Here is a 12,914-nt window from a genome sequence, read left to right on the forward strand (position 1 = left end):
TGATGATGATGGTCATGGCAGCAGCACCACACATAACAATATTCTACATCAGCTTAGCTGCCAGATTTCCATCTGGGGTTTAGTTCTGCCTCTTAGGAATTATGAATAAGCACAAAAAGGCCTCAGTTACAACCAACTAACAGTAATGAAAATGATCATGGCAGATACCTGTGCCAAGGTCTTCACATGGATATCATCTCACTTAGGATTTACAAAAATGCTATTTTGATCCCTACTCTATCAAGAAGGAAACTGAGAATCTAAGTGGCTTCTTTAAGACCTTAGAGCCCGTAAGAAGCAGAGCAGGGCTCAGAACCAGGTGTTTCTGACTCCTGGGACTCCATCCCAGCCCACTGGCTCAAAACAGAATGTGTGTTGCCTCTCGGGCCAATGTGGCTGGCAGTTCCTGAGCATCGTTCTCTCTGGGGACTCTGATGGGCAAGGTGACCTTCCTTGTTTGCTTTAATCCAAGAAGAGGCTCTGAGAGTTTTAAGCCCCACTGCAGAGGAGAGACAGAGAAGAGAAGCACTAATAACGGGAAGGGTGGTCAAGACACACGGACCTCCCCAGGTTGCTGTAATTCTGACCCATGACACACCCTCCAGCCATGAAGGGGCAGGTGGATCATGGAAGAGTCTCCCCAGGATCCTCCCCTGGGGGCTGGCACTGGGGAGGGGGCAGCTGCCCTTTCCTCCCTGTTGTCTGACCACGCATCACACACACACACACACACATGCACATACATGTGGTTATATGATCCACCTTCCATACTTTCCAGATGGGAAAAACAAGGATCAGAGGGGAACCAGGTTTTCTCAGGGACACTCAGAGGATGGGGTTGGGGCGGCAGGGCCTGGACACCCCCCCTTCCCTGTCCTGCCTCCACCAACACCTTTCCTACCCTGACACCCCTGGCTGGGGCCATTGAGGTTATAAGGAGGAACGCTGAGCACCTTCTTCAGGATACACCCTGATCAGTAAGAAACCTCACCCTCGCCGTGCCATGCTCTTGCTCGGGAACCTCCCACGGCGCCCTGCTCCCTGAAGAACAAGGTCCCCCCGACCTGCCGTTCAAGACTCCACCTGCCATCCCAGCCCCTTCAGTTCTCTCTCGTCTGGATGGGTGGGGTCCACCGTTCTCTCTGCCCACAAAACTCTCCCTGCCTGGGTTACCTCTACCCTCTATTTGCCCGATGCACGTTCCATGGGAAGGGTTCCTGTCATCCCCACACACTGTCCCCCCATGCTGTCCCCCCACGCTGTCCCCCCACACTGTCCCCTTTGCTCCCCCCCCATGCTATCCCCCCCAATGTCCCCCTCAATGTCCCCCCACACTGTCCCTCCCACACTGTCTCCCCACCCTGTCCCCCCACCGGCTGCCCCAGCCCCGCCTTCCTCTCTTCAGCCCCATGATTTTCTCTGCTCTGAGCACCGGCAGATCACAGACTCAGCCGCAGAGGAGAGAAGGGGCCTCGAAACCATCCCGCACCTGCCCTGCTGCCTCCCTCTGCCCACCTGAGGAAGGGGGGCCTTGTGGGGTCGCTGGAGAGCTCACGAGGTCATTCCCACAGACAGCTCGGCAGGGAGTGGGTCGGCAGCTCAAACCAGGGCCCGGGGAGGTGACGTCTCCGCCTGGGACGGACCCGGAGAGGCAGGGCAGGCCCCGCCCCCCTGTTCTCCCCTCTCCCTCGCCAGGCCCCTCCCCAGGAGCCGAGCACCAGGGACCCAGGGCTGACCCCACCCCCTGGACAGGGTGGAAAGGAATTTAATGGGGGGAACAGGAAACCACCACCTGCTCAGGCCCATCCAGAGTAGCCCCTGCCTCGCTTCCCCAAACAGCCTACCTGAGAATGACATACATGACGAGGCAGTTCCCCAGCAGCCCCCCAACACACACAGCCAGGTACAGCCCCACGATGGTGACCTTGAGCCCGAGGGGCAGGAAGGCACCGTGGCTGGTGTTGAGCAGGAGATGGGGCGGCAGCAGGCTGTGGTTGGGGTTCAGCAGGGACAGGTTGTCCTGAAGGTGGCCGCCATAGAGAACCTCCCAGAACGGGGCGGGGAAGAGGGACTCCATGCCGCTGTCCTGCAAAGCCGCAGGGCACAGCACCTGGGACAGATCACAGACACGTGGCTGCAGTACCAGACGCAAGCCCAGCTGAGCCCTGGGACACAGCACACGCAGCCCAGCAGGCACACGGACCCTGGGCAGCACAGACACTGAGGCACACGGGCACACACACGTGCACATGCAGGAGCACATGGAGACCTGCGGACATGTGTGCACACACAGGGACACCTAAAACACAGAGACACACTGCACCCACAAGGACATGATCTCAGGTGCCTTATAGACTCACACAAGGCTGCGTGACAGCAGCTACACATGGGGACACATGTCCGTCCACCCACAGGGACTCCCTGACACACGGCCGCTCGTCTGCTCACAGGCACAGGGATGCGGGGACACACGGGGGCCCACACGCAAACACGGAGATGCCCAAACCGCCCCCATGCACATGCAGACACAAAAGAGACTGAGACACACCCAGGGGTGCCTGAGACACAGAACAGGGGCAGCCAACACGGCTCCCTCCTGCGCCTCCCAGCCCTGCCCAGGCCACCCGCAGGCCCTTACCTCAGCGACCTCCTCGGGGGCTGGGGCCGTGGACACCCCGATCCTCTGCAGCCAGCAGGCAGGGCAGGGGCAGAGCAGGGAGTGCAGGGGCCCTCGCCCCAGCACAGGACCTGGACGGGGTCTGGACGGGGTGTCGGCGCGGCAGCAGCAGGCAGTGGCTCCTTCTCCTCTGCAGACGCCAGACCAGACGCAGCAGCCGAGCAAGCGGCAGCCAGGCTGGGGGAGGGGGAGGAGGCTGCAGCTCCAGCGGGGGAGGGGCTCTGCTGGCTGGAGAAGGGGCCCGCAGGGAAGGTGTGTCACCTCACCCAGGGCCCCACACTGGCTGGGGACAGACACGGGACCGGGGCACACGTAGAGATGGACGGCGAGGCTCAGAACCACAGACCCAGACTGGGACACAGGGACGGAGGCATCCACAGGTTCGCAGAGACACAGACACACACACAAGGACACACAGACTCAGATGTGAGGGCAGAGACCCAGGGAGACGGACACAGAGACGTGAGACCCCATCTCACATCGAGAACAGCCGTGGCAGATTGGCCAGAGCAGCTCCCGCAGCCAGGCTCCCCGGGGCGGCTGAGCAGGCACACGCGGCGCCCCCCGCTGGCGCCCCGCCGTGGCTCTGAGCCTTGTACACCAGCAGGCAGGATGTGCGGATGGACACGGTGCTGGCACAGCGCTCGCTGCGTGTGCCCCGTGCCTACTGCGCACTGAGCCTGGCACAGGCGCGAGCTCATTAACCCCTGCCACACCTGGCCTTCGCCATGACAGCATGAGCCTCACAGGGTGAAACCGCCTGTCGAGGGGCAGAGACAGGGCTGAAACCCAGGTCCGCTTGTCGCTTGGAGACACACCGAGAGCATCCCTGCCACGACTGGGTCCCAGAGCAATGCCTGAGCACTGGCCAGGCCCTCGGCACCTACACGGCTGGACGGTCCCTATGGAGTTGCCATCTTCTCAGCATGGGGGGACATGCACAGTCCACTGAGATGAAAGGTCATAGGTCAAGCCATGTGGGTGACCCCTAAGCTGAGTCACCAGCCCCCAACCAGTCATGGGGTTGTTCTTGCCACATGGGCTTTGAAGGAGAGCCAGACCTCTCCCCACCCCACACAGCCCAGACCCTGCTCAGAGCACCTTCTCCAACGATGGGGACCTCGTTGCTAGGCAACTGGCAGCAGCGTTGCTAGGATACTTGGCAAATCGGGAGAGGACGGGCACAGGCAGATGCTCTAGGACTCAGCATCCCAACCTGTCCCCCAGGACTCACCTCTGCATCGTCACTGCAACCAGGACTCAGGGACACGTGTGAAGACACGGGCAGGTCCACAGAGATACTCAGGGACACATGGGGACATACGTTCCGGCAAACACACACAGAGATGCCCAAACAGGCACAGGGGTGAATGCACAGAGACAAAGGTACATACTCAGAAACGCACGTACACTCACAGGTACGCACAAACACATGGGCCACACACGTGCCCACCCCGAGCTGCATGCAGGCACAGAGGTGGACATGAGAGAGTGCATGCACGCCTTTGGGAACAGGCAGACACAGACCAAGGCCCTGACTCCTACATGTACGCACAAACACATGCCACATGCGAAACTCAAGGCCCAACTCTGCTGACCTCGGGAGCCCAGGAGAGACAGGAACCCAGGCAGGCTCGACTCCTGTAGCTGCCCCCAGCCAGGCTCACTGAGCTCTGAGCAGGGGACGCCAGACTCTCCCGCCTGCCCATCCGCCTACAGACCCTCATTTCCTAATAGCCTTCAACTGCCTCCCCGCCCAAGATCCGCACTGGGGAGGGGACGCCATAGGCACTGAGGGTGGGCAGAGCAGAGACGCCCTAGGGGAAGGGGACAAAGGAGCCCCATCTGATGCTTCAGCCCAGGAGCCAGCGTCAGAGGCCATGGCGGGGTGGGAGACAGGGGCGCCTCACCCCTGCAGCTGCAGACCCCTCCCCCTCTGGAGAGGGGGCAGATAGGGGTTGGGATAGGAGAAGGAGGAAGGGGAGAGCAGTGAGGAAGGAGCAGGGGGAGGGAAAGACGGAGAGAGGAAGAGGAGGCAAGAGGTCAGACCTTGCTCCCTATCCCCCCACCTCTTTCCACCCTGGTCCCTCTGCCAGGGTCCACCTACCTGCCACGGCCCAAGGTCGTCCCCAACCCTGCCTTGCCTGGCCTTTCAGGGGTCAAGAGAGGCCTCAATCCCTGTGTGGGAGACAATCCGGGTCCAGGGCCAGGCCTCGGCACCCCACTCCTGAACACTCTCCCTCCTGCAGCCTATGTGTTCCGTGTCATCCCGCCCCGACACATATCTAGAACCAAGACCACGCATGTGCCAGGATGACACCTGTGTCCTTCCCATGTGGGCCTGGGCCTGCTCTTCCCTCCCTCGTGCCTGTTCTGCGCTTCCTGCCTAGACCCTGGACCCCTGCAGAGATCCTCCCCCCACCCCCAGCCAGCTCCCATCCTACCTCCTCCAAGAAGCCGCCCCTGCCCTGCCCACCGTCCCCCAGCCCTGGGAGCCCTGCAGCCTGGGCCATGACTCAACAATGCTGCACCAGGCTGGGCCTGTGAGCTCCGGTCGCAGCCAGCAACCCCTGCGAGTGTGTCCAATGGCGCCAGCACAGGGACCAGCAGGAGGCGGATACCTGGCCCCTCACAGGCACAGTCTCAGATGGAAGGACAGGCGTGGTCACCTGGCCAGTGGATGGCCAGGAAGAGATGCTGATCCCACTCTCTGGGGTTAGCAGGGGCCCAGCCCCAGACCCTGAAGGGCTCCCACACAGGGGTCTGGTGGTGCAGAGGAAGTGGCCCAGGTGGACAGGACGACCCCTCCAGAGGGCCCAAGGCAGAGCCAGGTCTGACACAGAACATATGTGTCATGCAAGGGACACAGGGCACATGTGTTATATGAGACAGCATGTGTTGTCGAAGTAAGACAACCTTAAACACACATGTCATAGGCAAATCAACATGCAGGTATACCCAGGACAGCCCAAGACATGAAGTTCACATGAATGATAACACAGAACACATGTCTGCAAATTCCAGTTAAAGCCGGACATGGGCCGTACTTGGAGGTCCTCTGTACTTGAGCACACCTGGCAGCCCAGGCCCACTAACAGGGCAAACACACCTCACTCTCACCCAGACACTCAGAGCCTCAGACAGACGCAGCTCTGGCCCAGGGAGCACACTGCCTCCTCCCTCCCTCCCCGCGGCTCCCCCGCCCTGGGCTGGGCTCAGGGCAGCCCCACTCAGAGCAGCTGTCCCCGGGGAATTCAATCACCAAGCCATCCTCAGCCATTTGTGCTATTAAAAAACTGAAAGAATTTTAACAATTCCGAGTTGCATCAAAATATCTGGGAATACCGGGTGCTGTAGGCTTAAAAAAAGAAAAACAATAAAACAAAAAAATAAAAAATAAAAAAACAAATTACTTTGTCCTTGTCACTTTAACAGTATAAAATTTATATACAATGACAAAAGAACCGAGTTACAGTTTTTAATATAATGTTAAATTTAATTTTGTATCTACTTAATAAAGCTTATTAATTTGAAGTTTCTTTTTTTTTTGAAACAGAGTCTCACTCTGTTGCCCAGGCAAGAGTGCCATGGTGTCAGCCTAGCTCACAGCAACCGCAAACTCATGGCCACAAGCGATCCTCCTGCCTCAGTCTCCCGAGTAGCTGGGACTACAGGTGCATGACACCATGCCCGGCTAGTTTTTTCTATTTTTAGTAGAGCCGGGTTCTCACTCTTGCTGAGGCTGGTCTTGAACTCCTGACCAAAAGCGATCCTCCCGCCTCGGCCTCCCAGAGTGTTGGGATTATAGGGTGAGCCACCACACCCGGCCTAAACATGCTTTTAGATCTCAGCATCTCCATTAGCCCTTAGTCCTGAGGACAGAAACAGATGGGAGACCCTGGTCTGGTGGGCCCAGCACAGTTGCTGGAACAAGTGTGGAGAAGTGGCAGGATTAGGGATGCAAGTGGGGTAGGCCTGGGGGCACCTTGCCGGGGATTAGGAGGTGGAGTGTCAAGTTTTCCAACCCTACAAAAACAGAAAGATTATAAATTCTTTCTTTCAGGAGAACAGAACATTCCCTACTTCCTATGTGACCTCCACCCCACCACCAGGAGCCAGCTAGCCCCTACTCATGTGACTCCCTGGCCTGGACCTGGGGAATCTGAGAGGAGGGTCCGGGTGCTGGTCTCAAAGGACTCACCCCAGTGGGAACACAGAGGCAGCCCCAGCCTGAGTTGCCTGTATCCTGGAAGGCTGCTTGGAGGAGGTGGCCTGCTGGGTGAGCCTCTCTAAGCCCTTACTGCTGCTTCCCAGAGCCCAGGGACCCTCAACAAGCCAGGCTGGTGCTGAAGCTCAGGCCACAAGCTAAAGGCAAATGCAGGAGGGGGGCGAGCAGCTCAGGAAGGGCTTTCAAGACAACAGCTGTGCAAAGGCCTGGGGGCTAGAAAAGACGAACAGCCTTTCCACCTAGCTATCGGAATGGGGGTGCAGGCTCTGGACACAGGGCCACAGGGCCACAGTTTACCCTCTCACTGAGAGGTCAGGGCGAGCTTCCAAAAACAGCAGGAACAGCCAACATCCTCCTGCAGAAGGGCCAGAACCTCAGCGGAGACTCCATCCCGTACACGGGGCTGGTCCACTCTCAGGTGCTCAGGCTCTAAACTCCCAGAGGCACCGCGTGGGACCCCCGCAGGCACGTCTGTGAACGAAGGGGAGACTCGTGTGCACGCTCTGGAAGTAACGCGCACACTAACGGATTATGGATTTACGCTCCTTTCTGCCTAACTGAAACCATGGAATGAGCAGCTGCATTAACGAATTCTAAAACACACCAGTTAATGCCTGGATAAATTGTGGAATTAATTAATAAACTGAGAAGTGAGTTAGTTATAAAATAATATAAAGTTAATGAATGTACAATAGATCTCAGAAATCCAAGACCTAGGACCCCAGATCCAGAGACTTGGGGTTCAGTAAAACCCAGGGGGACACCTGGACCCCTGAGACCCTACAGTTGCCCTGGAAGAGTTGAGGGGCCCCGGTTACCCCTTTCTGTGAACCAGTGACTGCAGATGCAGAGGCGAACGACCTGGGCCGCGAAGGTCCCCTCGTAGCTGAGCGCCCCGCCGCCCACACTGGCCCGGAGACCTCTCAGGCCAGGAACGCGGGCCCGCAGCCCCCAAACTGCAAGCCTGCGGCCGCCTGGAAAACACGTTACCCAGCTGGAAAGGGCCCCTCCTGCGGGGCGTCCCCGCAATGTCGCCCCTGCCACCCGCCCACGTCCCTCCGGAAGGGCCACCCCGCCCGCGCCGGGCGGAGGGAGCGGCGGGACTCCTGGTTGCCGGGCAACAGCGTCAACAAGCCCCAGAGAGCCCCAGCTGAGGGATTCCCACCAGAGAAGGCACAAGTATGGGGTGTGGGGACCGACGGGCGGGGACGGGCCCTCTGCTGCTGGAGCTGAGGGTGGGGAGGGGGCGTCAGGAGACGCTCGGACCGTGGCTCTGCCTCTGGCCGTCCGTGGGCCAGGGCGGGGCGGGACATGGGGAGGACGCTGTAGGCTGGGGCCGGCTGGGCTGGGGGCTGTGCTGGGACCCTCGGGCTCCTTTCCTTTTCCCCCCCTTCTTCCTTCTTTTGCCCCCCATCTAGGCCCAGCAGGGGACACGCCAGGATGATGGGGACTCCCCTGCATGAAGCCAGCTGTCCCCTGGGCTCTGAGCCTCCCCACACACGTGCGCGCACAGACTTAGCTACGAAGACCTCCCACGGACACGTGCCACTCACACAGACATGCACAGACCCAGTTATGTCCACACGCGTCTCCCCAAGGGCCTGGGTCCTCTGCCCAGGACAAAATGAAGGCCGACGCCCTCCACCCCGTCCCTAACACTAAGGCTGAGGGTCCCGGGCCGGTGCAGGGCGGCTTAGAGCAGACCAGTCCCTGGGGTTCCAGTGGAGTGGGAAGGCGCTGGCTGGCCGGTGACCCCGCGACGTCTCCTACGTGGTCTCCACCCCTGGGTAGGGCCTGAGATCAACGCAGGAGGTCTCAGCGTTTTCTCGGTTCAAATAGAACAGCCGTAGGGTAGGAGAGGTATTTCCTAAAACTAGCTGGACGCAGTACCGAGGCTGAGCTGCTGGGGACGGGCACTCAGCGGAGGAATGCGCTTGGGAGAACGAGCAGAGGCCAGACTCCGGGAGTCCAGCTGGGCCAGAGCTGGAGTGTGCGGTGGGGTCGGGCCGGGCAGGGCCCAGGGCCCTCTCAGGCACCGACGGGACGCGCTCTTCCCTCCGCAGGGCGTAAGGATGCAGCCGCCGGCGAAAGAGGCCGGGCGCAAGGGCCCGCGGGAGCGCGCCGGGAAAGGCGCGCCAGGCGCAAGGCCCGGGAAGGAGCGCGCCAAGGGGGCGCCCGCGGCGGAGCCCCCCAAGCCTGGCTGGACCCTGACGCTGGAGGGGTTGGCGGCTATGCTCCCCGCGCAGCGCCACCGCCACCTGCTCTTCGGCGACCTGCTAGAGGACGTGGGCGCAGCCGCCTCCATCTTCCCGCGCGAGTCGGCGGAGCTGCGGGACCGCATGCCCGACCCGCGCGCGTGGGCCCAGTCGCTCGAGCTGCCGGCCGAGCGCCAGAACCGGCTCCTCGGAGTCCTCAAGGCAGCGGAGGCCCGCGGGAGAGTCCGCGCCCTGCGGCTGCGCTACACCCGCATGCGGGTGAGGCCGGGGTCCCGACCCGAAGGCCAGACCCGCCAGGTCCCCTGCGGGCGGAGGCAGGGAAAAGAGGTGGCAGAGGGAGGGGGACAGACTGGGGCGCCCAGGGAGGGCCGGGGCAGTGCGCGGCGCCCGCTCAGCGAGCCCGGGCACCCGCAGGAGGAGGAGATCTCGCTCCTCATCCAGCGGCAGAAGTCCGCGCGCGCCGCCATCCGGCTCGAGCTATTTCTGCCGCCGCAGCTAAAGCCCACGCGGATCCCGGACCCGCTGGACGGCCAGGAGGTGCCGGCAAGCCCGGGAAGGGGCGGAGAGGGCCCCCCCCGCCACCCCACACACCTGGCGCCAGCCTCTCTCCCCCGCAGCGGAGGCGCGTGGAGACCATCCTGGAGGAGAGCGAGGGGAGCATCTTCCCGCGGTGACGGCGACCTGGAGTGTGCAGCCGCGCCCCACCCTTCCGCATAAAGTTCTCATTCTCCGTTCTCCGAGGGCTCTCTGGTCTTTCTGCTTCCCCCCCCCAGGATCCCGCCCCCGGAGGGCAAGGGGGAGTATGGACGCTCTTCTCCCACCTCCAGCCTCACAGACATCAGGGTACAGGGAGGGGGGCTCTCTCAACACAGTAGGGAGATGCAAGTGGGCGGGTGTCACAGCAACAGGTTGCGGGGACACCCAATTCCTCCAATCCCGCCTGCCTCATCAGGCAACTTGGTGCTCTGCGGGTCCACGGGAGAACCCCAGTCCGGGGGAGGACAGGAGGAAGAGCCTGTTCCCCGCAACAGTCACACCCCAGGAGTAAGGGCGGCCTCAGTCTACAGTGGGCCCCAGAGTGCGGGTCATTCCATTGGGGGTGGGGGTGAGGGGCATTCTGGGATTCTGGGCGGCGGGAGGGACTGCGCAAGCTAAAGCTGGCCTTTGGAGTCACCAGCGATGCCCAGAGAACCAAGAGACTGGGGAAGGGGAGCCCCCCCAGACAGAAAGCCCACTCTCTAGTCTTCCTTTCCATCCTGAATAGCCTCCGGGGGGGCCCCCCACACCCCACAGAGCACAGGAAGGAAACCACCCCTGTGCCACTCTGACACACCCACAACCTACAAACCTCCAGACTCTGAAAAGCCCCCAGGGTTCTGGGCAGATCTTACTCTTCTCCCCCAAGTGGGCTCTTTGCAGACCCTAGGACTTGTCCTGGCCACCTCTGGCTCCACCCCCCCCCCAGCAGGCCGCACACAGGAGGGAGCTGCAGAGACTCAGATAAACCTGTCCCCTGCCAGAGGCTCCTGCTGCCTGCCTGGAGCACAGAACAGATCTGGAAGGAGGGCAGACGTCAGAGCTGGGATCCAGCAGGGATCCCCCCTCAGTGGCAGCTAATGTCTCTCCCTGACCCCAGCTACCGGATAGGGACCTGTGCCCTCTGTCCCCACAGCCAGCCCTTCCCCCCACACCTGACTCTTCACCCTTCCTGGGCTGTTGATGCCCTTGGCCTTGATCCAAGTCTAGAAGAGGGGGAGAGATGGGGAGGAGGATCAAGCAGAGAGGGGGAAAAAGGAGGGGGCCAGGAACAGGGAGACTTGAGCAGTGGCAAAAGGACAGGGAAAGGGAGGCAGTCTCTGTGTCCGGGAGCAGCAGCTACTCACCCCCTGATGCGGGGCATGTGACGACAGCCAGTCCCGGTGTCCTCTGGCCAAGCTCCCTGAAGTCTGAACCCCAGGATTCTGTCTCTTGGGGCTTGAGCTCCTAGAATGACTTCATCTATTTATTAAAATCACGTATTATTTCATCACTTCTCCGAGCCTCCATTTCTTCATCTTTAAAATGTGGGTCTCACTTGGCACAGTGGCCCCCCACAAAGTGGATGTTCCATGAGGGGAGAGGTTACTCACATCAGGCAGGTGCCAGCAAGACAAGTGACTTCACTGAGAGGGTCGCTGGCCCGTGGGGCCCTTTGATCCCCACCAGGGAGGGGGCTCTAGGTCTGCAGTGTAGGCCAGGGAAGGTGGCCAAGGGTGTTTCAGTGGGGCCTGGAGAAGGCTTCTGCCTGCAGAAAGCTCTGTGCCACAGCAGAGCCCGTGGGCCCAGGCCCCGTGTACAGGGGGCCGTGACAAGGCAGACGGTCCTGGGCTCGAATCCCATCCCTACCCTCAACTTCCCGGCTCACCTGGGTTCCTCCCGCAGATTTTGGGGACGCTTTGTGGTGAGGGGCAGAGGCCAGGGGAGTGGAGAGCAGGCCCAAGGGGCCAGGGGACACGGGGGAATGGTGAGGGAGATAGAGCGACCTGAGAGAAGGCGCTGGCCACTGCCCACATCACACCCGCACCACGGCACCAAGCACTGCAGGATCAGCCAGGTTGTGTGGCCTCACAGGTGCCGGCACACCTCTGTTGAGCCTCCCTGTCCTCACCTGTGCCTACCTCTCAGGATTGTTGTCTGGGCTGGATAGGAAGCAGCCCACCTCCTGTCCAGATGGACTTCCTGGCCCCTGCCCTGCCAGCACGGCAGCCAGAGGGTCCTGCAGTCAAGTCAGCCAGGCCCTGGGCACACAGCACCTGGAGGCAGCCTGTCCAGGGCCCCGTCATCTCTGACCTGCTCCCCAGGCCTTCCCCCGCCCCTTGTTTGCTCAGCAAGGCCCCCCCAGATGCAGTGCCCTCCCCACCGCTTGCCCAGTCCTTTCTTGTCTGCTTCCCACCACCCACCCCACCCCCAGCCGTCAGCTCCAGGCTGTTCTGTCCTGGTCCCTGCGGGGTCCCACCACTTGGCACACAAGGGACACCAAACACTTGCCAAATCAATGAAGAACACTTGTAAAACCACTTCCCTCTGCACGTGTGCACCTACTACTTGTGCAACTGGAACGCGTTTTATGAGCAGGACCCTGACACTAGGCGCCAGCAGGGCTGGGCACCGGTGCTGGGGAGCACAGGAGCTGCACACAGCCCGGCCTGTGGGGCCACAGACTCTGTGCGGACCACCTCCAGAGCAGGGCCAGGGCCACTCTGACCCTGAGCCAAAGCGTGCTCGGATGAGGGACTCAACCCACACCTGTACCGAGTCATAAAGATGAGGAGAGTTGGCCAAGAGAATAGGGGATTCGTGGCAAAGGGGACGGCGCGGCTTTAAAATTCAGGGCATCTTGGGGCAACTGGAGGGGTCAGCAGGGACTCAGCCAGGCCCCACGCGAAACATTCGGCGTGGCTCGGGACGCAAGAACCCGCACCTCCAGCCCCCGCCAGCGCCGCAGCGCAGGACCGTCCCCTTCCTCGGGAAGACTCCGCAGCGCAGGCTCTTAGCCGGGCTGTGCAAATGCGGCTCGGGACGGTCCCGGCGGCCTCCGCCTTCCCAGGCGGGGCAGGCAGCCTGCGGGCCCAGCTGCCTCGCCTCCACCCTGAGTCCCGCGGACGCCCCACGGAGCGGCACGGCAGCAAGGGCCCAGCCGCGCAGAGCGGGGTCACGGCCGGACCTCGGCCGCCGCCGCGCCCGCTCAGGCGCCCGGGGACCGAGGCTCCGCCGTCGGCGCCCACCCTGCGGGGCACCCCCGGCCCGGGGGCCG

At 61.5% G+C, this 12,914-nt stretch overlaps 1 protein-coding gene across 1 annotated transcript; it reads left to right on the forward strand.

Annotated features, from left to right (window-relative positions):
- The first annotated feature begins 8,867 nt into the window (after positions 1-8,867).
- LKAAEAR1 (LKAAEAR motif containing 1) lies at positions 8,868-10,841 on the forward strand. Its single transcript, XM_012654541.1, is given in 4 exon segments — positions 8,868-9,379; positions 9,536-9,687; positions 9,689-9,911; positions 10,794-10,841. Coding segments are annotated over 4 exon segments (825 nt in total). The 5' UTR covers positions 8,868-8,977.
- The last annotated feature ends 2,073 nt before the right edge of the window (positions 10,842-12,914 follow it).

The sequence above is a fragment of the Propithecus coquereli genome, unplaced genomic scaffold (genome assembly GCF_000956105.1).
Source record: "Propithecus coquereli isolate 6110/MARCELLA unplaced genomic scaffold, Pcoq_1.0 Scaffold442, whole genome shotgun sequence".
NCBI classification, from domain to species: domain Eukaryota; kingdom Metazoa; phylum Chordata; class Mammalia; order Primates; family Indriidae; genus Propithecus; species Propithecus coquereli.